The sequence below is a fragment of the Eptesicus fuscus genome, chromosome 20, assembly GCF_027574615.1.
Source record: "Eptesicus fuscus isolate TK198812 chromosome 20, DD_ASM_mEF_20220401, whole genome shotgun sequence".
In the NCBI taxonomy this organism is placed as follows: domain Eukaryota; kingdom Metazoa; phylum Chordata; class Mammalia; order Chiroptera; family Vespertilionidae; genus Eptesicus; species Eptesicus fuscus.
This window is the reverse complement of record NC_072492.1, coordinates 11250722-11274933: the sequence shown is the minus strand read 5'-3', so window position 1 is coordinate 11274933 and position 24212 is coordinate 11250722. Positions and strand designations below refer to the sequence as shown.

Genomic DNA, 24212 nt, shown 5'->3' with positions numbered 1-24212 from the left:
GAGAGCTTGCTCAAGGTCATGCACCCTGTAAGTGACCAAACCAGGATTTGAACCTATATCTACCAGGCTCTCAATACTCAACCACTAAAGGAGAAAGAAGCAGAGACCTGACCCAGTAGGAAGGTGACAGCATATCTCTGAGGGCGGGGCTGTGGCTTCTCTGATCTTAGGCCCCTCTCCTCCGCCCAGGCCCCGCCTCTGCCCCTCCCAGCACTGCCTGGAAGTGTGGGGTGAGCGCTCCTCCTAGGACACCCCTTCCCCTTGGGGAAAGCATTATCACCCCTCCCAGGCTCTACCCAGGGGGAACGCTTTTCTCCTTCCTCATCAAGGCCCCTTTGGGGGCAGGGAGTGCCTCCACTTGCATCCCCACGCGCCTGGCCCCAGGATCCATTGGCCTGAAGTGATCAAGCTGAGATGACAGTCAAACTGGACTTCGAGGAGTGTCTTAAGGACTCACCCCGCTTCCGGTAAGTGTGCACAGGTCTGGGGGGTAGAGGAGGGGTGGCCTGACACCCCCCTACACACACACACACACACACACACACACACACACACACACACACACACCCTTCCCCAGGCCAGATGTCCTAGCAGGGAATAGGTCTTAAAGGGACAAGATGAAGCCTGTGGGCCAAAGTAGTACCTCTGCTATCAGACCCAGAGGTCTCTCACCGCCAGAGCTGGCATTCCATCCTTCCTCTCACTGGGACCCCTGCCCCTCCCCCAGCACCTGCTCTGGGCGGTTAGCAACTTCCTGCCCTTACCACATCCACCCTCCTTCTACCCTTCTTCCTGCTCTGGCCTGGGTCATAGTAGCTCCTACACGGTGGAGTGAGCAAGCTAAAGAGGGCTGGTGGGTGGGCCTTCTTAACCCACCAGCTTTTTCTGTCTGTACCCTCCACTCTCTAACCCCAACCCCTGACCTGGCCTTGCCAAGGTGGACAGACTACATGGACCCAAGCTCTGTTCCCTTGACACCATCCCTCCTTTCCCAGAGCCTCTATTGAGCTGGTGGAAGCTGAAGTGTCGGAATTGGAGACCCGACTGGAAAAGGTGACTCAGGGTCCGATTTTAAAATGAAAAGGGTGGGACCAGGAAGAAAGTTAGAGACAGAGAATGAGTCCTAGGGATTATTGAATGCTAATCACGTGGGATAGATATTTAGGGGCAACAGAGAAGCAAAAAGGTAGTTCTATATCCTCAAGGAGCTCGGGATCTTGGGAAAAGAAGTCTCACTTGTGGACTTAACCCTGTCAGCTCTTTTTTTTTTTTTTTAATATTTTTTATTTATTCCAGTGAGGAAAGGAGAGGGAGAGAGAGAGAAACATCAATGATGAGAGAGAATCATTGATCGGCCACAACCCAGGCATATGCCCTTGACTGGAATCGAACCTGGGACCCTTCAGTCTGCAGGCTGATGCTCTATCCACTGAGCCAAACCTACCAGGGCCCTGTCAGCTCTTGAGCCCTGCATTATACCAGCCCCGGGCTGTTGGGTAGAGCAAGACTATTTCTGCCTCGGAGCCCACCGACTGACTGGAGGACAAAACAGTGAAACACTTAAACACATTACAGTAAGGCCTTCCCTGGCCGCCTTTTATAAAACAGCCCATGCATGTGCAGGTACAAATACATATACTCCCATCCTCCTAGTGGCTTTGTTTTTCTCTATAGCATTTAGCTCAATCTAACATTATATATTTCCTTGCTGTTTTAGTTTTCTGTTGCTGTATAATCAATTGTTACAAATTTAGTGACTTAATACATATTTTTTATCGTAGTTTTGGTGGATCAAGAGTCAGGAAGCTGAGCTGACCCTCTGCTCAGGGCCTCACAGGCTGCAGTCTCTCCTGAGGCCCAGGCTTTTCTCCCAAGCTCTCAGGTTTGGGGACTGAGGCCCTCAAGTCCTAGAAGCCACCAAGGCCCCTTCCATGTGGCCCTGTCCGTAGGCAGTTTACTGCAGAGCAGCTTATTTCTTCAAGGCCAGCAGGAGAGTCTCCCTTGTGTGAGCTGGCAAGATAGTGCCAATTCCTGTCACCCCTGGGGCGGAGCCATCACCTTTGCCATGTGGTGTAACCTAATCACGGGAGTGCTGTCCCATCATGTTTGCCATAGTCTGCTGGTTAGAAGCAAGTCCCAGGTCTCTCTCACACTCAAGGGGTAGGGATTATGCAAGGGTGGGACTCATTGGGGGTCACCCTGGCATGTGTCTGTCATGATATTTTTGCTGATTTTTTTTTCTCTTTTCTTCACTAGAATCGAAGTGTCATGAGGGACCTTTATGTTTTGTTTTTGCTCAGTCACCAGTGCCTCTACCATGGCCTGAAAGTTAGTGGGTGACCAACTAATGTAAACAGATATTTTAAAATTAAACATTCTATTTGAGTAAATTATATATTCACAAGAAGTTGCAAAAACAGTACAGGGAAGTCCCACATACTCATCACCCAGCTGCCCCCAATGGCGGCATCTTACGTAACTGTGGTGTACTAACTGCTGTACTACCAAAACCAGGAAATGGACATTGGCATGATGCGATGAACTGCCTACGGGTCTTACATGGATTTCACCTGTTTTGCATATACTCGTAAAAAAAAACTTTGTGAGTAATTCAATGACACTTTATCATGTGTATACATTTTTTAAAATATATTTTTATTGTTGATAATATTACAGATATCTCCCATTATCTCCCCCTATCCTCCCCTCTATATAGATTCTTATAACCAGCATCATACGCAAAATACAAAACTCCTATCACCACAAAGGAACTCTTTTGTATTAGGCTTTGTAATGATACCCTCCCTGCCCCCTTCTCTAATCCATAATAACCACTCATCTGGCCTCTGTCTCTAGACTTTTGTCATTTCTAGAATGGAATCATACAGTATGTGACCTTTCAAGATTGACTTTTTTCCCGCCACTTAGAATAATGTCCTTGAAGTTTATTCAAGTTGTTGCGTATCCGTAGGACCAGTAGTTCATTATCAATAGTTCATCTACAAATAGTTTATTCCTTTGCATTGCTGTGTACCATTCTATTGTATGGATGTACCAATTTGTCCCTAGTTCAGTCTTACGAAAGTTTCTTACTCAGATATATGAGGGAGAGGGGTGGATAAGGAAAAAACTGGACACTCAGTCCCGCAGCTCCACACAATGGGGTTTTGTCCCTCGTCACAGACACCCCATGGGGACATCTGATAAGGTTTGATCATGACCAGTTTCCTGACCATTACTGATCCTGCTAGCCACCTTAAGCTACATTTCCCTGAGGCCTTCGGTAGTTCTAAAAAGTGTTTTCCGGTTCAACAAAAGTTCACTGGGAGATCAACCAAAGGACTTGAATGCATGCATATAAGCCTAACCAATGGACACATACACCAGGGGGGTGAGGGCATGAGTGGGGATTGGAGGGGCAATGGGGGGATAAGGACACATACTAGTATGTAATACCTTAATCAATAAAAAAAAAAAAAGTTCACTGGGATGAGCTGACAGGCTCCCCAGTCACTTGCTCTATCCCAGATACAGTGACTCAGGCCAGAGCCAAGTGGCGGCACCTCAGGGGCAGTGCAGTTCCTGCAGGCAGCAAGGGCCAGGGGTCAGGAGACCTCACTTTGGCTTCTGACTCAGCTACCTGGCTCTACTAGTGAGACCCCCATTGGGCTAGTCACTTGTCCCCTTGTTTATCAAGCCTCCTTGTTTGTCAATGGGACCAGACAGAATGGGCCTCAGGAGCCCCCTAGCATGCCATCTTCATCCTGACCCTCTGGCCGGCCTACTGATCAATTTATATTTATGAGGGAATGTTCAATAAGCATAGAATGGGACAAGTCCAGACAGTTAATGCTGTAGAGCAGTGGTTCCCAACATGGGGCACATACCCCACAGGGGGGCAATTTGATTTTTAAGGGGGGCAATTCGAGAATGAGTTATTAACAGTGAAAAATTTTTTGCATTTCTTATGGTTCTTGGGGCCTCATATACAGTATATAAATATATAGTGACATATTTATGCATTTCATTCCCATATGTTTTGAAACTTTATTTGCTGGTTTTTTTCCCCTATCACTTCATATTATTATTATTATTTTAACAATTTCTTAGTGATTTCTTCCTCAGTACCTCAACTGTCCTTTCATTCTTTTATTTTTCCTTTCATGGATGCCATGTTCTTTGGAAGCTTGTTTAGACCAAGTTAATGGCCTTCTAGGCTTCCTCCACATGAATAGTTCACTTTTTGAATAATCAGAATTACATATCATAGGGAGGGCATCAGGATTTTAGAGATGCTTAGGTGGGGCATGGCCAGGAAAAGGTTGGGAACCACTGCTGTAGAATTTACACCAATCAGGTAGAGCATTCATCCTGTGAGCCAGACAGTGCATGAGGATGGAGTTTCTGGGGAGCTCTGGATCCAAGCAGTTGGGGCAGGGCAGGGAGAGACATTTTGGAGGTGAAGCTGACAGTGCCCTTGGTGACAGGCTGGGAGGAATTTTGTTCCGGGCACAGAGCAGTGGGAGTAAAGCAACAGAGATGAGAAAGCACCAGGTCTGTGTTAGAAACTGTGAGAGCTGGACTGGGCTACAGAGAAGTTCAGGCAAGGCTGTGAAGGAGGGTCACAGCCCCGGAGAAGGGGAGAGGAAGTGGGACAGGAGTGGGGGTTGCTACCGACTATGGTGGCACATGGCACGACTCCCTTTTGCCCTGTTGCTTCCTAGCTCCTCAAGCTGGGCAATGGCCTCCTGGAAAGTGGGCGCCATTACGTTGCTGCTGGCCGCGCCTTCATTGTCGGCATTTGTGACCTGGCCCACCTGGGTCCACCAGAGCCCATGATGGCGGTATGTGTAGGGCCCGAACCAGAGTGGGATGGGGTCTGAGATGAGGAGAGATCCAGTGGAAGCTGGGGAAGGGTTGGTCTGGGGTCTGCAGGTCCCAGGCCAGAGCAGGGCTGGTGTTGCCACCTGAGACAGCCATTGGCTGGTCTAAAAATGGGAGGGCCCTACCCTACCCTCGCCCCCACGCCTGCTACTCTACTCTCTCTGCCTCTTCTTGCCTAGGAGTGTCTGGACAAATTCACTGAGAGCCTGAGCCACAAGCTGGACAGCCATGCGGTGAGTGGGGGGGTAAGCAGGGCAGGTGGGGAGAGCAGGGTTGTCTGTAGCCCTGACCTTTACCTTCCAATTTCCGCTTCCCCTCAGGAGCTTCTAGATGCCACCCAGCACACGCTGCAGCAGCAAATCCAAACCTTGGTCAAGGAGTGAGTGTTGGGAGGGAAAGCAGTCCTCCAGCCCATTCCCACAGGAACCTCCCTGAATGAAGCTGAGACTAAGGGTTTCTGGTGACCTGATTGCTAACCCCCACCCCGAGAACCCCCTTGGAGTTCTGACTGTGCAGAGAGGCCAACTGACTGTACAGAGAGGCCAACTGACAGCCCCTGCTCTTGGGGCTTCTCTGCCGGGGGCAGGTGGATGTGTCTGTGATTCTATGTATCCCCCACCCCTAGAGGTCTCCGGGGTTTCCGAGAGGCTCGCCGGGATTTCTGGCGAGGTGCTGAAAGCCTGGAGACTGCTCTTACCCACAATGCAGAGGTCCCCAGGCGCCGGGTCCAGGAGGCAGAAGAGGCAGGGGCTGCTTTGAAGACTGCTCGAGCCGGGTACCGGGGACGGGCGCTGGATTACGCCCTGCAGGTGCCTGTCCCCACTCTTGGAGCGCCAGGGCCTCGGCCACCTCAAGGCTAGAGAGTCCCTGGTGTGCACTGGGAGGGCGCCCTATCCTTTCGAGACTGACCCGAGGTGTTTTTGGGCCCTCAGATCAATGTGATTGAGGACAAGAGGAAGTTCGACATCATGGAATTTGTGAGTTTCAAGGGCAAGGTGGGGAGGAGCCTGCTGATGGAGAACAGGAGGGAAGAGGGAAATGCTGAGGGGCCCTTCCTCAGCCCTGCCCCCTCCCCACCTTGACCCCAGGTGCTGCGTTTGGTGGAAGCCCAGGCTGCACATTTCCAGCAGGGCCATGAGGAGCTGAGCCGGCTGGCCCAGTATCGCAAGGAGCTGGGTGCCCAGGTGGGGCCCCATGGAACAGGCAGATGGGACGGGATAGTGGGCTCTGAGATGACTTTCCTGGCCTAGTTGGGGGAGGCTCAGGCCATCTGAGATGCCCCTCCTATGCCCAGTTGCACCAGCTAGTCTTGAATTCAGCTCGACAGAAGAGGGACATGGAGCAAAGACATGTGCTGCTGAAACAAAAGGTGAGGGCTGGGCCCAGCCAGTGTGGCTCAGTGGTTGAGCATCGACCCATGAACAAGGAGATCACGGTTCTATTCCTAGTCAGGGCACATGCCCGGGTTTTGGGCTCTATTCCCAGTAGGGGGCGTGTAAGAGGCAGCCAATCTGATTCTCTCTTGTCATTGATGTTTCTATCTGCCTCGCCCTTCCTCTCGCTGAAGTCAGTAATAAAAATAAATACATAAATAAATAAATAAGAGCTGGGACTGCTGGAGGGAGGCAGGTGGGCATAGGGCCTGGCTCTCTGCTCACAAAGTTGCCTTTTGACCTTTCTGTGCCCTCAGGAGCTGGGCGGGGAGGAGCCAGAGCCAAGCCTCAAGGAGGGGCCTGGGGGCCTGGTCATGGAAGGACATCTCTTCAAACGGGCCAGCAACGCATTTAAGACCTGGAGCAGGTGAGGAGAGGACACTCCAATCAGCCAAACCCATCCGATTAATTTTTTTTCCCAATGTTTAAAATTGATTCCAGAGAGGAAGGGACGGGGGAGAGAGACAGAAACATCCATGAGGAGAGAGAATCATTGATTGGCTGCTTCCTGCACTCCCCACACTAGGGATCGATCCCACAACCCGGGCATGTGCCCTGACCAGGAATCAAATTGCAACCTCCTGGTTCATAGGTGGATGCTCAACCACTGAGCCACGCTGGCCGGGCCAATTCAATATTTTTTGAGTGGTTGTAGTATGCTAAGCACAGCAAGGAAAAAGACTAAAACGCCTGCCTTCAGGAAGCTTATACCCCATCAGCAAAGACAGACAATAATACAATAATTAAGTAAATGTTATATTCATACATATTATGTTCGAAGGTAAGAGTGCCAGAGGAGAAACAATATAAAGTAAGGGACATGGATAGCTGAGGAAGGCTTGTGGTTTTAAATAGAGTGGTCAGGGTAGGCCTCATGAGAAGGTGACTTCTGAGTGAAGACTCCAAGGACTTCTGGGGAAGAATGTTCCCGGCCGGAGGGGGAGCCAGCACCAAGGCCCTGAGAAACCGGGAGCGTTGGAGGAACAGAGAGGAGGCTATCGGCGTGACGAGAGGAAGGAAGGAGGAAGTGGTAGGAGCTGACGCTGGAATTAATAGGGATGCGAATTATGATAGGGCCTTGTCGGCTTCTCTAGGGACTGGGCTCAACTCTGAGGGAAATGGGGCGCCATTGCAGGGTGCAGAACAGGATGGTGATCTGCTCTGACTCGACTCCTTCCCCTTCGAGGGCCACTGCCAGCCCATGTGGGGTCTTTGTGCAAATCAGATCCTGTATGAGCTCCTTCCCCAAGATACGGAGCCCTTTACCCAGGATACGGCCCTCTGTCATCAACAACAACAAATTGTAGCAATAGACTTATTTTGTTAGAAAAAGCGTTTTACTGTCATCTGCTGTCAAGTTGTCTTCATAAACATATCAAATCAGGTTGTCCGAGATGTGATTAGTGCCCCTTAAACAGTCTACACAACTGTCCCCCTCCTCGGAACATCTCATGGGACAGTCAGCCCAGGTCTCTCTTATCGGCAAGATCCTTATGGGGCAAAGGACACAGACTCTCTGCTGTCCCTGTCCCAGCCTCATCCTGATGCTGCCCATGTCCAAACCCTACTTCCACCTCCTGCAGACGCTGGTTTACTATTCAGAGCAACCAGTTGGTTTATCAGAAGAAGTACAAGGTGGGTAGCCCGGGGGCTGGAGGCCTGGGCCCAGGGAGACTCAGCCCTTGCTTCCTCTGGCTGAACATCTGCCCCTTACCACCTCCCCCTGCCAGGACCCTGTGACTGTGGTGGTAGACGACCTTCGTCTCTGCACGGTGAAGCTCTGCCCCGACTCCGAAAGGCGGTTCTGCTTTGAGGTGGTATCTCCTAGCAAGTGAGTCTAACCCCCGGAGGTGATGCTCTAATAGCTCTAGATCTTTACCAGCTGGAAAGGGAGGGCCAGTCATCAAGGCCCTCCCTGGAGCAGAGGCTGGAGGCCCCCCATGAAGCCCCAGGCATTAACCCTTTGGTGGCTGGATTGTGGGGCAGCCTGGGGGAAGGGTACAGGGTGATGGGGGATATTTAGGAGGACATAACCTATTGGTGCAGAACTATTTCCCTATGATTGGCACCAGCTGAATACTGGCTGAATGTCAGCCTGCCCATCTGCCACTTGCTCTCCAGGCCTCAGACCCCTCCCTGCTCTCCGTCCCCTTTCCCGCCCAGGTCCTGCCTCCTGCAGGCTGACTCGGAGCGCCTCCTACAGCTGTGGGTCAGTGCTGTGCAGAGCAGCATTGCCACGGCCTTCAGCCAGTCACGCCTTGATGACAGCTCCCGGGGTTCAGGCCAGGTACCTTAACATGGGGGTCCGGGCCAGGCTGCCCAGGGAGATGGGACATCCCTTCCCCTAGACCCCATGGCCACGCTTTCTTCCCATCTGTCCCAGGGCTCAGGACACCTGGTCATGGGCTCTGCTGCCACCCTGGGCCCCGGCGGGACAACCAGGGGAAGGGAGCCTGGCGGAGTGGGGCATGTGGCAGCCCAGGTGCAGAGTGTGGATGGCAATGCCCAGTGCTGCGACTGCCGGGAACCAGCCCCTGAATGGGCTAGCATCAACCTTGGTGTCACCCTCTGCATTCAGTGCTCCGGCATCCACAGGTCACTCCCCAAAGCCCCAAGCACGGGCCCCATTCCTTCTGGCTGCTGGGGGAACCAAGACAGAGCCCATCACACGGCTCTTCCTTTCCACCCTGCCCTGGCTTCCCCTCTTAGATTCTGGCTGTCACTGGGCTGAGCCTGTGGGGCACCAGGTGGATGCAGGTGGGCCCAGCCCCTCAGCCAGCAATAGGGGACCCACAGTAGTTTATTGGTTTGACTGGGGGAGGTGTGGGGTCAGGGCTGCTGAGGATGGGTGAGCCAATGAAGAGCAGAGAGAGAAGAGGCTGTGAGGCCTTAGCAAGTCTACACAGCCCCCACCCCGAGTCAGTCTGGTAGAAGAATGGCAAGAAAGAGTTGTCTAGGCCAAAGCACCAAGAGTGAAGGGAGGTGGATAGAGAGGATGAGGCCCTTAAAATGAAATGCAGGAGAAGTGAGAAGAGGGGGTGTGAACAGGCAGGATCCTGCCAGATGCCGGTCAAGGCTACAGGCCCCAGCTGCCCTGCTGCCTCCTGGCCTAGGGCCTCTGCGTGGCCCCCCAGGCAAGACCTTGTCTCCAAGTCTTTTTAGGATCAGCAGCTGCTCCCACAGCTGCTGCCTCACATAGGGCCTGACTTCCACTCTGGCCCTCCAGGAGCCTGGGAGTTCATTTCTCCAAAGTCCGGTCTCTGACACTTGACTCATGGGAGCCGGAACTAGTGAAGGTGATTTGGGGGTGTTATGAAGAGTGTGGGGGGTCGGATGGGTTGAGGACAGGGCTGTAGAGCCCGAGGGCTCAGCCTCTGCCCCCTCCCTACCTGATCGCCTGCCTCTGCCTTGGCACCTGAAGCTGATGTGCGAGCTGGGAAATGTAGTCATCAACCAGATCTACGAGGCCCGCGTGGAGGCCATGGCAGTGAAGAAGCCAGGGCCCAGCTGCTCCCGGTGAGGCTGGCGGGAGGGGCTGGGCTCCCTCTGTGCAGGGAGGGAGGAGGTCTGGGATGGGAGGAGGGAAGACTGTCTCCTCCTTCTCCTCACCCCTTCAGGCAGGAGAAGGAGGCCTGGATTCATGCCAAATACGTGGAGAAGAAGTTCCTGACCAAGCTTCCTGAGATTCGAGGCCGAAGAGGTGGCCGGGGGCCACCGAGGGGGCAGCCTCCTGTGCCCCCAAAGCCTTCCATGAAGCCCCAGCCAGGGAGCTTCAGATCCAAGCCAGGTATAGGGTTGGTTGGGCATTCATTGGGCACCTGCTGTGTGCTCAGCACTGTGCCAAACCTGGTGGGGAGGTTCAGAGTCTGAGGCCCAGGCCTTCCCTTTGAGAATGCTGAGGAGCCAGACCGCATCACACTGGTTTGGGAAGGTAAGAGGTCTAGGGTTTATCGTGAAGAATAGGAAGGAGCACGGGGCTGGGAGTCGGCAGGGAGGGCGATGTAAGGGTGTCAACAGCGTGAGGAAAGTCAGCAGTGAGCATGAGCCAGGGTCTCCAAAGGCCTGTGAAGGCAGGTGTGAGTTTGGCTGGAGCAGAGGGAGCCAAGAGAGCTGAGGCGAACCTTCAGTGAGTCAGCTCACCCACAACATCCCAGCCAGTCAGGGTGGTTGGACAGGAAGAGGTGGGTGATGCTTTCTAGCCCTAGGGACCCCACACACATACACACTCACATACACCTCCACTTCCCACCACTCCCCAGAATCTTGAAGGCCGCCCCACAATTGAGAAGTGACCTACCCCATTACAGCATCAGGGGACTTTGCTGAGGGTTTTTTCCCCAGACTCAAAGCTGATTCCCCCTAACAGAGCCACCCTCTGATAACCTGGGCAGCCTGCACCCTGGGGCCCTGCTGTTTCGAGCTGCTGGGCATCCTCCATCCCTCCCCACCATGGCTGATGCCCTCGCCCATGGAGCTGATGTCAACTGGGTCAACACGAGTCAGAATAATGCCACGCCATTGATCCAAGCCACAGCTGCTGTGAGGGTCCAGCCAATCTCCCCATCCCACCCTAAGTCACCTGGTCGTCTTCCCTACTCCTGACTCTGTTACCCCTCCTCCGCCTCATAGGGAGTGGTAACCGTTTCCTCATCTGTAAGCTACCTCATTAGGTTGTACTGTGGATGTAATGTATTGATACATGTAAAGAGCTAGAGCAGAGCCTGACACTTAGTTGTACCCCTAAACTCCTGATCCCATACCCTGCCCTCTGAACTGTACAAATCTTTAAATCTGCCTCTAGAGATGCCACCCTCTCTCCCCTTTCTCTACTTCTCAATGCAGAATTCTCTTCTGGCCTGTGAGTTTCTCCTCCAGAATGGGGCGAATGTGAACCAAGCAGACAGCCACGGCCGAGGCCCACTCCACCACGCAACCATCCTTGGCCACACTGGGTAGCACAGACAACGATGAGGGCCTTGGGGAGGAAGGTTCCAGACAGGATGAGCTGCTGGCTAAACCTGGCTGTTCTCCCTAGACTGGCCTGCCTGTTCCTGAAACGGGGAGCTGACCTGGGAGCTCAGGACTCTGAAGGCAGGGACCCTCTGACCATCGCCATGGAAACAGCCAATGCTGACATCGTCACCCTGTGAGGATACCTGAAGGGGCGGGACTAGCACCTTTCACATGGGAGTGGCTAACTCCAAGACCTCAATGCCAGAGCTGCCTGGGGAGGGGAGTGGTCAGCTCCTGGACCGGCAGCAGACAGGATGCTCCCAAGTGCTGATTGGGAAACGGAGCAGCCAGGGTGTGGGCAGGGTCCAAGGACGGTGAGCTCATCCTGAGAGTCATTATTTGTCAACATTGTTGTCAGGCATCTTTTAATCACTAGGCCCGGGGCAAACAGGTGAATAAACATCCCAGCTCAATGGATGGGAAGCTGGGGTTGGGGGGAATGGCTGCCACTCATCCTTTAATTCTCTCCTCTTTAGGCTTCGATTGGCAAAGATGAGAGAGGCCGAAGCAGCCCAGGGCCAGGCAGGTAAAGTACCCCCACCCCAGCCCCATCAGGCCCTGCATTGTCACTCCGGGCTTCTGGCCCCCGGTGACCAGCTTCATTGATTAAGTCTGTTATTCAACAAATCTGTATTGGGCGTATTGGACACACCAGGCCTCAAAACAGAGAAAAAAAGGCACGAGTTGTGCCCTGTTAGCTCAGGTGTTTCCTCCACCCACGCTCTTACCAGGCCCACCCCACTGTCCCCAGCATACTCTCCTGAGCTAGGGGCCCAGCCTTCGGGGCTCCCAACCCTTCCTCCCTCCCCTCAGGAGACGAGACGTATCTGGACATCTTCCGTGACTTCTCACTTATGGCATCCGACGACCCCGAGAAGTTGAGCCGGCGTGCTCATGACCTGCACACGCTTTGATTCCAGGCCTTGGAGCGGAGGGCCTGCGACCCGCCCTTCCCAACCCGCCGCCCTCACCCTGGCCATTAAAGCCTTTGTGCTTTGATCTTCCCTTCGTGGTGCATTTATTGGGCGCCGCCTGGACCCGCAGGATGTTAGGCGCTGTGGCTGCCGGGATGCGAGTGGATGGCTTTGTGAGGTCGGATCACACAAGGGAGGCCTCCCAGGGCGGGCAGTGGGAGCCGTGGCCTCAGCCCTCGCACCGGGAGGCCCTGGGGCGGGACTCGGGCTCAGGCGACGTGGCCAGACCCGTCGGGCAGAGGCGAGGCAGCTCGTGTGGGCTGCGGCCGGCCTTCCCTTAAGGGGGGGCTGGCGTCCGGCCGGGCGGAGACGCTGGCTCGGCCACCCCAGCCCAGCGGCATCCCCGGAATGCCGCGGCTCAGCACCCGCCCCCTCGGGAATTCCCGGCGCGAGAGAGAAGGGAGCGGCGGGTCCGCACGCTCGCAGGGCCGCGCCTGCTTTCTCCGCGGCGGGGGTGGGACTCCTGCCCCGCCGACCTGCGGACGTGAGGCCCGGCACAGCGGGGGCCGGCGGGCGGGCGTCGCGACCACATCCGGAGCGGCGCGCAGGAGTCACCCAGCCGGCCCCACCCCCGCTCGCGCCCGCCGGTCCAGCCAGTCCTCCCCGGGCCTCCGGGCGCCACTCGGCTCCCACCGCCACCCGAGCCGCGAGCCCGCGGGGGCGGGGGCGGGGCGCCGAGGGGGCGGGGCTGTCCCTTAAAGGACCAGGGCGCTGCCCAGCCACTTCCTGGGGGCGGAGAGGCTGAAGCCGCAGCTGAGGCACCGGGTCAGGCGGCGGCGCGCGGTACGAGACTCCCGGCCGCTTCCACCCGAGCCCTCGGACAGCCGCAGCCGGGATTTAGCGTGCATCCTCGCCCGCAGCCGAGCCGAGGCACCGCCGCTATCAGCTCCGGGGAGCCCCGCCTCCGTCTCCTGGGACCCGCGCTGGAGCCGGGCCAAGGCCAGGCCTCCGACTGGCCCCCCGGACCCTGGTGGGTCTGCCCACGGCGACGGCGATCCGCCCGAGAACTCGGAAGCTGGACCCTTCCAAGAGCCGGCCTTGTGCTCGACCGTCACCTGCTGGTTGGACCGCGGAAGCCCACTGTCTAAAGACCACGGAACGGAACCACTGGCCCCCCAGAATTGGGTGCGTCTGGACGGAACTTGCCATCCTCTTGGACTCCCCTGTGCTCCTTTCATCCGTCCTCTCAGCCTCTGGGCGCTCCTGTGCCCGGAAGCCACCCCCTACCAGCACGGTAGCTGGGTGAGCCCCGAATCTTGCTGCCTTGTACTCCAACCAGTGCCTCCAACTGAGTCTGAACCTTCCGACCCAATTCTGCACACACCCAGGAAGTTCTGCCTTTTTCTCTTCGGTGTCTCCAGTACTCCCCAAAATTTCCCCTCCTCCTGTGCCCTCTTCACCCCCTTCCTTTGGGGGCCCCGTGACCCTGAATGTGGGGGGCACGTTATATTCCACCACGTTGGAGACCCTGACTCGCTTCCCAGACTCCATGCTGGGGGCCATGTTTAGGGCTGACACCCCTATTCCCCCCAACCTCAGCTCCCAGGGAGGTGGCCACTACTACTTCATCGACCGAGATGGCAAGGCCTTCCGGCACATTCTCAATTTCCTGCGGCTGGGCCGCCTGGACCTGCCCCTGGGATATGGGGAGACAGCGCTTCTCAAGGCAGAGGCCGACTTCTACCAGATCCAGCCCCTCCTAGATGCCCTGCGGGAGCTGGAGGCCTCTCAGGGGACCCCTGCACCCACAGCTGCCCTGCTCCACGCAGATGTAGATGCCAGCCCCCGCGTGGTGCACTTCTCTGCTCGCCAGGGCCCACACCACTATGAGCTGAGCTCTGCCCAGGTGGACACCTTCCGAGCCAACCTCTTCTGCACCGACCAAGAGTGTCTGGGGGCCTTGAGGGCCCGATTTGGTGTGGCCAATGAGGAGAGAGCAGAGGGGGGACCACACTTTCGTCTGGAGTGGGCCCCCCGCCCCACAGAACTTCCGGAAGCGGAGTACAGGAAACTGGGGCTGCAGCCACTGTGGACTGGGCAGCCAGGAGAGCGACGGGAAGTGGTGGGCACACCGGGCTTCCTGGAGGAGGTGCTTCGGGTGGCTCTGGAGCACGGCTTCCGTCTAGACTCCGTTTTCCCTGACCCTGAAGACCTGCTCAACTCCAGATCTCTGCGCTTTGTTCGACACTAAGAACTAAGAACTGGGAATACTGCCCTTGGTTTGACTGTGGGGGGGGGGGGGGGGGGAGGTGGGGGAGAGAAGGGGACAGCAAAGGGGATGAAGGCTCCCCTGAAGACCCTTCCTAGCTCTGCTTTGGGGCTGAGTCAGAGGTCCCATTGCACCTGACTGGAGCCCAAATGTGGGCAGGACTCCCCAGCCCAAGCCCCTGAGGCCTCACAAGCGGTAGGGAGGGGCTGGGCCGCTGCTGATCCTGGGAGGGTTGGAAGGTTGCCCTGGCTCATTCTCACCTGAGCCTGGGGACTTCCAGTTTCATTGGTTGGAGCTCAGTATTCAGGGGTCTGGGAAAGTGGGGGCACTTCTCTGCCCAGGCTAGGCCCTCAGAACAATGCAGGGACACAGGCCTGGGAGGAAGGGGGTTGCTCTAATGTGGCCTCCTGGACTGTGACTTCTCCTGGAGCTGAGTGGCCTGGCCTGGCCTGGCCAATGACATAAGAAGGAACATAGGGAGGGAGATTCTTTGCTGTGTCCCAAGTCACCTACTGGGGGAGACAGAAAAGCTACACCCCACCCTGGGCTGGCAGAAGGGAGCTAGGAGAATCCCTACTCACTATGGGGCGGAGCATCCCTCTGGAGACCCAAGGTTTTTAAAGCATCTGGTATTGACGGTGGAGCTGGCCATGGGGAGGAGGGCAGCATCTTTTTGGGCCTTGACCTACCTTCCTTCATGTGTACGTGCGTGTTTGTGTGTGTCTGACTGATGTGTGAGTCCCTGACATCCGGGCTTCCGTCTGTGTTGCGGGCGATGGTGTCTGTGCGCTGGTCTTTCTGTGGTCTCTGCGTGTCCAGGCCTGTTTGGGGTTGCTCAGAAACTGTTTGGGCACCAGGTGTGTCTATGGGTGTGAAAATTAATAATAGTTTAACCACAAGGGGTGTGTATGTGTATGCATACACGTGCATTCACGTCACCATGTAGCAGGAGGGGCCTGTTGGGATGTAAGTCACTGGGATCTTCCTGGTGAGAGGGGTAAGAGAAGTCACTGGGCTTAGCGGGTCCTTGGAGACCTTTATAGAATTCTTGGTTGTTAAGGCAACCATGGGCCTGTTGCTAGGAGATAGCTGGGGAAAGACTCAAGGCTGCTCAGAGCAGAGAGGAGCTGAAGAGAAGAGGTTGGGAGAGTCGGGAGGATATGGGAAGGGATGGGATTTTTGCATCTCTGAGGGGATGGATATTCATGAACAACTTCTCTGGGGGAGTCACTTATTATTTATCACTTACAAGAAGAAAAATAAAGTTGCTTTTGGAACCACAGACTTGTAAAGGCTGCTGAGGGCCAGGTTGGGAGTGCTGTCTTCCTTGCAACAGAAGTCCCGCTTTCTCTGCCCCTCTCCCATTCGCACATCGACGTCTTCTGGTCCCCAGTTCCTCGGGCCCCAGGTTTACTCAGGCCAGGAAGGGAGCAGTGGCACTGTTCTGGAATGCTCTAGAACCTCCAACTGTTCTGGAACTCGGCAACTTTCAGGCAAAGGACTAGAACCAGGATCACAGAGCCTCCCCATCCCAAGTGGTGCCCGCAGCCCCAGCAGCCCCCCTGGGCCTCATGTGGGTGCTGGCACTCGCTGTGGCTCTCCTGGAGGCCGCCCAGGCCTGTCTCTTCTGCCGCCTCCCAGCGCATGGCTTGTCGGGCCGCCTGGCGTGGCTCTGCAGCCAGATAGAGGCCCAGTGGAAGGACTGTGAGGCCTCCTGGAACTTCTCGACCTTTGCCTTAGGTAAGTCCAGACATCCAGGGACGGGCTCAGCAACAGTCACCCCCGTGCCCCAAGCAGGGCAACATGTGGCTTCCCAGCTGTGCCCCTCAGCTGCGTCCCTGGACTCACTGGCCTCTCCCTCTGGGAGGGCTTCTTTGGACGGTGGGAAAGTCAAGAAAGAATCTTCTGGGCTAATGAGGAAATCACTGGTCCTTGCCCATCCCCACAGATGAGGTGTCCATGAACAAAGTCACGGAGAAGACTCACAGAGTCCTGAGGGTCATGGGTGAGGTCATTGGGGAAGGCACAACCTCGGGGCTTGGGTGGACACCAAGGAGGGGGCTGGGCGGAGGGGGCTGGGAAGGGTGGAGGGCAGTGGAGACAGAAGGGAGAGATTGGGGAGGTGCTGGGTAAAAGGGTGGGCGTCAACAGGTACTGTGAGGCCCCTGTGAGGCCCTGGGCAAAATGGCTGCTCTCTGCCTCCCCAGAGATCAAAAGCTCTTTCTCCTCGCTCCCTCTATATTGGCAATGGCTTCAAAAGACCAAGTTTCCTGAGTACAACAGGGAAGGTACTGATGGGAGGAGGGACCAAGGAGTGCCTAGGGTCTGGGGCAAAGGGGTGTGTGGCTGAAGTGCCACCTATGCCCCCCTCCTTGTCTTTCATTTCAGCTCTCTGCAGTCCCGCCTGTTGTGAGTAGAAAAGGAAAGGTAGTGAGGACCCGGGCTTGGGCTCCCCCAGGAGAGCCTGGCAGTTGGCGGGAGGAAGTGGATACTCTGGAAGGGTGGAGTTGGGGCCTCCCCTCCCCAGCTCTGGTCCCGCTTCTCCTGCAGGGGGCAGCACCATCCTGTACAACTGCTCCACCTGCGAGGGCTTTGAGGTGCTCTGCTGGCCCCAGAAGCGCTGCTTCCCAGGTCCTCATCCCCCACCGGGCCGGCCTCCCTCACCCAGACCTCTGAGCTCTTAGGCTCCCCGTGTCAAGGGGTGTGGTCTCCAGCATCTTTCACTGTTTCCTGGGTTCCCTGCAGGAAGTCACGATCTTTGGGAAGCCAGGATTCTGCTCCTCTGTGTCTTCGGAACTATCCTGTTCCTGGGCGTCCTAAGCCTTGTGGTGGAGTGAGTGCGGGGAGGGTGAGGGCAGGAAACGGCCTCACTGCCTCTGACCCGCCCAGTACTTTCCACCACCCTTCCCTCCCAGTTTCCTCCCCTCCCCTCCCCTCCCTTCCCTTCCCCTTCCTTCCTTTCCTTTCCACTCCCATCCCCTCCCTTCCTTCCCCTCCCCTCCTCTCTCCTCTCTCCTCTCTCCCCTTCCCTTTCCCTCCCATTCCCTGCCTTCCCTTCCCAGACCTCCCACCTCCACCTTCCCTCAGGTTCCACTTCCTTGAAGCAAAAAGCGACTTACGAAGACGAAGACGCTGACAGATCCTAGCCTCCAGTTGTAAAGAGAGTGGGCCAATAACTTGCACTTAGCTTGGGGGGTGGGGGGCGGGGAGGTGTGAGGCCGCCAGCCCCTTAGTTCCAGCCCCAAAGGTTCAGTCTTCCAGATTCTGAAACCCAGATGTCCCCATGATCCTACTGTCAGGGGGCCTCCAGGGACCCAGGCACCCACAGATGGAAAGTTCCTCCCCTCCAGCCCTCACCCAATCAGAGAGGCCGTCACCAATGCCAGGAAAATATCTACCGAAGGAAAGAATCCCCTCCACACGCACTCCCACTCCCACTCCCACACCCACACCCGGCCTGCCCGTTCCCGTAAAGCGGGGCTGTTTGCCCCTGAAGCTCCTCCTGGCCCTCCTGTGGCTGACTGGGAATCCGGGAATGAGTGTTCTGGAAAACGTCCTCCCTCTCGAGCAAAACCACATCAGTCAGCCTGCTGGCACGCTCTCCCTCATTCACCACGGTGAGGCCTGGGCCTCCCTCACGGGCTTCCCTCCGGCCAGGCCCAACTAAACGTGCTGTGGAATGGCCTCCGCCCCTGCCTGGTCTCTGTCTGCGGCTGGGGTGGGAGGACAGGAAACTTCGGGGAGCACAGTGGTTCTCAAGTGGGGCGATTTTGCACCCCATGAGACATTTGCAACGTCTGGAGACATTTTTGATTGGGGGGATATGCTACTGGCACCTAAGCCTTGTGGTGGAGTGAGTGCGGGGAGGGTGTAGAGCAGCATCCCTCCCCTCCCCTCCCCTCCCCTCCCCTCCCCAGGGATGCTGCTCTACATCCTAACACGCACAGGAGAGTCCTCCACCACTAGGAATGATCCAGTCAAAATGTCAATAGTATGTGGTTGAGAAACCCTGGTGTTTGGTCCCGTGGCTGTCAGGAATTTTGATCTGGGAGATGGGAGGTGGGACATGAAAAGAGAGGCCTAGTCCTAGCCGGTTTAGCCCAGTGGATAGAGCGTCGGCCTGCGACTGAAGGATCCCAGGTTCGATTCCAGTCGAGGGCACAAGCTAAGGTTGCAGGCTCAATCCCCAGTAGGGGGTGTGCAGGAGACAGCTGATCAATGAGTCTCTCTCGTCATTGATATTTCTATCTCTCTTTCCCTTCCTCTCTGAAATCAATAAAAATATTTGGGGGGGGGGAAAAAGAAAGAAAAGAGAGGCCTGTCGCCAAGCACAGGGCCTAGGCCTGGAGGGGTCCCAGCCCTCACCCACCTCAGTGGTTTTCAAATTGGATAATTGGAGGCTCCAGGGTCAAGGTTCTCAACCAGCTGCACATCAGTCACCTGAGAAGCTTTAAAAATCACCCATGCCTGGACCTCATCTCCAGAGATTCTGAATTCAGTGGTCTCATATGGGGCCTGGGATCATCTAACTTACAGCCAGGGTTGGAACCACTGTTTGGGGGGTACCCAAGGAGGTCCTGGGATGGGAAGAAGCATGCCTACCCCTTCCAGGAGAGTACCGCCCATGATGTTTTACATGTTCTAGTCCAATCCCGTCATTTTACACACACACAAAATGAGACCCGGAGATCTTACAGCAAGATTACACAACTTGCCCAAGATCATGCAACAACTCGTTCATCCATTCATTTGACAAACACTTAGTGAGTGCCCACCAGGAGCCAGGCAGCGTCACTTCGCCAGCTGGGATGGGAAGCCGCAGTCCTAACTGCCCAGGGACCAGCGCTCTCCTCTGGTCTGCATAGCTGCCTCGCTCCCTCCTGTGCGGTACCATTGTTCCCTCCTGTGCGGTACCATTGTTCCCAGGCTCCACATTTTGGAGTTGTCCTTATTTTCACACCCAACATGCAGTGGGTCAACCACTGCTGCCCATTCATGAAGGACCTCTACCCGATCTGTCCCCTCCTCCCGCCCCATGGCACCCAGCCCATTCTAGAACCCTCTCACTGTGGACTTGTCTCTAAGATATGCCATCTGACTTTGCCCGCTCCCCTCAATACTTTGTACCCTCAGTACAAAGGCCACACTGGTCTTAAAACCCCACACGCTCAAAACCTTCTGTCCAATAGCAAGTGATAGTTAAGAACTCGGGCGTTGTCTTAGAGGGAAGGCAGGGGAGGGTGGGTGTGTGGGAAGTAATCAACCAAGAACCTTGTATGCATATACGCATGGCCCATGGTCACGGACATATGTAATACTTTCAACAATGAAGAATTATTTTTAAAGAAATAAAGAACTTGGGCTTTGGATTGAGCTTCAGATCCTGGTTCTGTCTCTTAGTGGACCTTGGGCAAGTTATCTAACTTCTCGGTTCCTGTTTCTTTATATTTTAAATGCAGATCATGTATTTCACAGATTCTATGGCCTTATTTTTCCTGTTTACATTTTAACATCTCTGAAGAATCCATCTTAAATTGAAGACATATAATGGTATATATTACGACTGGTGATTTCTTAAATTCCATGAAATGCAGCAGTATTCACCTTATAGGATGACTGTGAGGTCCAAATAAGTTCATATAAAATACTTGGAACTGTACCCAACATGTAACGAGCCCTCATTAATCATTAGCCATTATAATATCTTAGTTAAAACCTCCCCTCGCTCTTCCTTGCCTATAGACTATAGACTTGGGCCTGGCTGACATGGCTCAGTGGTTGGGCATCGATCTATGAACCAGGAGGTCACGGTTCCATTCCCGGTCAGGGCACATGCCCAGGTTGCGGGCTCGGTCCTCAGTGTGGGGTGTGCAGGTGGCAGCTGATCGATGATTCTCACCACTGATGTTTTTATCTCTCTCTCCCTCTCCCTTCCTCTCTCCCTAAAAATCAATAAAAACATCTTAAAAACTAAAAGAATATAGACTTGGCCCTTGACCCTGGCATTCAAGGCTCTCCATCAGCAAGCCGCTCCCCTGTCTCATTCGGTCCTCAGGGCAGACCTGTCCAAACACATATCAAACCGGAATCTCCACTCGGATGCCTCACAGGCATCTCATACTCCAATTGCCCAAACTGTCCTTCCTTCCTGACCCCCCTCCTCTTGTGATCTCTCCCAGGCCTAATGGCAGTGCCAGCGTATCATGGGCATCCTCTGCCTTCCATGCCACTTGCCTACTTCTCACCAGTGAGTGATTTGCCTTTGTAATGCTTCTTGGAACCTGACCCCAACATGTCCCTGGAGCCTTACCTCTCAGCTCTGTCCACCCCACAGCCACTCTGAGTCACTCAGAGTTGGCCAAACACTGTTTTCTCATGTTTCCTTGCCTGTGCCCGGGCTTGTTCCTGCCCCTGGGATACCCTTCTCCTTTGGCTCAGACATCGCTTTTCCTGGGAAACCTCCTCTGAGCCCCTGAGGCAGGGTGGATTGTCTCTCATGTGGCACGTATTACATCAGGTGGTAGTGTTTCTTTACACATCCTACCTCTACACCACGCCTTCCCCTGTAAAGCCACTGCTTAAAGTTTTCTGTCTTTGTTCCCCCAGTGCCTGGCACCTGGTAGATTCTAGGAAGCACCCTGACAACTCCAGCCCCTTCTCTGAACCCTTGTGACATGCCCTCCCCATGGGAGCTCTTCCTGAGCACGTAGCACAGGAGGCTGGTAGCGTCTGTGTTTCTTTGCTGAGCACAGAAGGCCAACTCACCGGAGTGTGGCCTTGCAGGGCAGGCCCGGTTTTTCTGAGCCCCTCACCATACACGGGAGGCTGCTATAGGCATTTTAAATAACGGCCCCCATGTCCTCTCACATGCCTCCTATACAGAGGTAGGACTTATGTATCCTACCCTTGAACCTGGGCTTCTTGACTGGCAAAAGTGATGCTGGGCCACTTTCTGGTCTCAAGTCTTAAGAAATTGGCACCTTCTGCCCTCTGCCTCTCGGGATTCTCACTCTGGAACAGAGTCACGATGCTATGGGGATTCCTGACCTACATGAAGAGTCCACGTGGAAGAGTTCAGCCAAAATCCAGCATCTACTGCCAGACATAGTAGTGATAATACAGCCCCCAGCTGTCAAGTCATCCCCAGACTTTCAGTTTTTCCAACTGAGACCCAAGACAGAGTGGAGCGGAGATATAAACCATCCCCAAAGTGTCCTGCAGGAATTCCAGATGCTCAAAATCCAGGAGCATAATGATTTTCCCCCCACTAGGTATTATTACTCAACAATAGACAACTGGAACAGTGGGCAGAAAAAGGAGCTTAGAACTTGGCACTGAAGGCCCTCAATGTGTAGAACTCCCCATGGAGGGCTTGAGTGTCCTTATGACGTGGTGGCTGGCTTCCCCCAGAGTGAGTGATTCAACAGAGGAAGGCAAAAGCCACACTGTCTTTTATGACCTCAGAAGTCACACACCATCCTTTTCAGAATATCCCATTGATTACACAGATTAGCACCATTCCATGTGGGGACATGGAATACCAAATGGGGAGGGAGGCGGGGATGGTTTCACCAGGAAAATAATTACGGGTTACGTTTGGAAACTCCCATCCCCATCACTCCCAGCAAGGGAGCTCTTAATGTCAAAAACCTTAGCTTCACTCTAGCCAGACGACTCTCTCATCCATTTGCTCAACAGAGGTTACCGCGTACTCATCATCGGAGCCAGGCAATGGACTGGGCATGGGGAACACAGCAGTACCCAGGCAAGATGAAGTCCTTTTCTACCTGGAGCTTCGAGTCTAGCAGGGGAGACAGACAAGCTACTGGCAAATTCTACCAGAGCAGTGAGTGCAAACACGGGGGTGTTAGGATGCAGGGAAAGAGACCTGACCAGTTAGGGATGGGTTTCTTGCACTTAGCAAGGTCAGGCTGGGATAAGGGTGGGAACACTCTTCCAAGCAGAGGGAACAGCCATGCGAAGGCTCAGAGAGAGAGAGAGAGAGAGATCCAGAACACTGAGGTGCTTTCCCTGGTGGAGAAGGTGACTGGGTGAGGTAGAAGGGAAGGAGCCCAGAGAGCTCAGGGGTCAGAGCAGAAAAGATGCCAAGGGGGCACTGATGGCTTCCCCAAAGGGGCAGAGAGGTTTCCACAGAGGGATGGGTTCCACCTCCACGCTAAACCCAGGGCAGGAGCGGGGGAGGCGCGTACGTGCCCTCTGCTGTCCTCCTGGATCTCTGCCCAGTGAGGGAAGACTTGGCCCCAGTGGTGTGAATGCGCTCATCCTTCTCGAATGCAGAGCCTACAGGGCATGGCAGAGGTTGGGGCGGTGCCTGATTTGGACCTCCAGGTTTAAGTATTCATCTTAGCGTGAAGGAGGTGCTCCCTGAGGGTGGTGAGGATGGTCAGACTGTGCTCCCCAACCCCCCACCCTCCTTTACCGGCAAAGGTGGCAACCAGAAGCACTTAACACCCAAAGTAAGAAATGAACAGGGAGAAGGGGAGGACTAAGAGGCCTCTGATGACCTGTTTGTTTTTTTCCAAGCCAAAGGCAAAGGTGGGGCTGAGCCTCTACTTCTTTTCTTTTTTTAATATATTTTATTGATTTTTTACAGAGAGGAAGGGAGAGAGATAGAGAGTCAGAAACATCGATGAGAGAGAACCATCAATCAGCTGCCTCCTGCACACCCCCCACTGGGGACGCGCCCGCAACCAAGGCACATGCCCCTGACCAGAATCGAACCTGGGACCCCTCAGTCCGCAGGCTGACGCTCTATCCAATGAGCCAAACCGGTTTCGGCTGAGCCTCTACTTCTGACTTCCTGATGGAACATGGAGGACCGAGGCCAGTTGATAGTGCCCCATCCTCAGCCTCTTCCCCATCACGTAGGCAGGGCCTAGCCCGGGCCAATCTCTCTCCCCTGAACCAATGGTAAGAGTCGCTTTCCTGAGCTTCCTGCTTCTTCTCTCTCACCTTTTCCCAGTCTCTTTCTCTAACAAGCTGGTCTGTCATCCCCTATTTAAAACCCTTCAGTGGTTCCCAGAGTCATTGGGTAAGGCCCAAGCTCCTGACCCTGTTCTGCAAGGCTCTGTAGGATGAATCCCACCACGGCAGGTATTCTGTCTCCTGTTCACCCGAGTGCCCAGAATCTGGCACAGTGAAAGCTTGCTGGAAGGATAAATTGATGCCCGTTCTGGCTCCTGCCGGCCTTTCTGGATGCATCTGCCCATACGTTCTACATTCCCCATGTGCTCTATACTCCTGTGTTCATTCAACTCCCGGAGGACCTCTGGTACACTCAGACCTGTGAGGACACCAGACATTCAGAGAAAAATCAGGTTTCACATGCTCTTCCCTGAAGGAGCTTCTGGAGCCATTGTGTTTCCACCAAAAGAGTATGTAACAATAAGATGAATCTCAAAATGTGTTGAATGAAAGAAGCTAAATGCAAATAATAAACACTGTGTAACTCCATTGATAAGAAGGTCAAGAGCAGGCAAAAGCGATCTATGGGTTTTAGAAATCAGAATAGCAGTTGCCTCTGGAGAATGGGATTGATGGCAAATGGACACAAGGTAACGTTCTGGGGTTGTAGAGTTGTTCCAGGTCTCTATCTGCATTAAGGGTTGTGTACGGGTACATTTCTGGACGTGCTTTGATTGTATACAGTTAAATTTGTACATGTTACTGAATATAAGT

At 54.6% G+C, this 24212-nt stretch overlaps 3 protein-coding genes across 4 annotated transcripts; all 3 read left to right on the top strand.

Moving 5' to 3' along the window:
* The first annotated feature begins 223 nt into the window (after positions 1 to 223).
* ACAP1 (ArfGAP with coiled-coil, ankyrin repeat and PH domains 1) lies at positions 224 to 12334 on the top strand. 2 transcript variants are annotated; one of them, XM_008153535.3, is made up of 22 exons: positions 224 to 467; positions 996 to 1053; positions 4725 to 4844; positions 5064 to 5117; positions 5205 to 5263; positions 5510 to 5693; positions 5817 to 5861; positions 5973 to 6068; positions 6179 to 6253; positions 6575 to 6684; positions 7901 to 7952; positions 8048 to 8148; positions 8481 to 8604; positions 8701 to 8912; positions 9544 to 9613; positions 9739 to 9833; positions 9935 to 10104; positions 10684 to 10856; positions 11160 to 11269; positions 11353 to 11463; positions 11807 to 11856; positions 12144 to 12334. In XM_008153535.3, exons 1-22 carry the CDS (start codon positions 415 to 417, stop codon positions 12242 to 12244), a joined length of 2223 nt encoding a protein of 740 aa, XP_008151757.1. In that variant the 5' UTR covers positions 224 to 414; the 3' UTR covers positions 12245 to 12334. The 2 variants fall into 2 exon arrangements, with proteins under 2 accessions (XP_008151757.1, XP_054565426.1); XM_054709451.1 differs by lacking the exon at positions 6179 to 6253 and having other exon boundaries at positions 225 to 467.
* Positions 12335 to 13556: 1222 nt separating this feature from the next.
* On the top strand, positions 13557 to 14526 carry KCTD11 (potassium channel tetramerization domain containing 11). The gene has a single exon (XM_028128393.2). The coding sequence runs from the start codon at positions 13794 to 13796 to the stop codon at positions 14493 to 14495; it is 702 nt and encodes a 233-aa protein (XP_027984194.2). The 5' UTR covers positions 13557 to 13793; the 3' UTR covers positions 14496 to 14526.
* A 1487-nt stretch (positions 14527 to 16013) lies between these two features.
* TMEM95 (transmembrane protein 95) lies at positions 16014 to 18190 on the top strand. The gene is made up of 7 exons (XM_028128394.2): positions 16014 to 16253; positions 16462 to 16518; positions 16721 to 16801; positions 16902 to 16922; positions 17064 to 17144; positions 17259 to 17346; positions 17601 to 18190. The coding sequence occupies exons 1-7, from the start codon at positions 16085 to 16087 to the stop codon at positions 17647 to 17649; spliced, it is 546 nt and encodes a 181-aa protein (XP_027984195.2). The 5' UTR covers positions 16014 to 16084; the 3' UTR covers positions 17650 to 18190.
* Positions 18191 to 24212: the final 6022 nt, after the last annotated feature.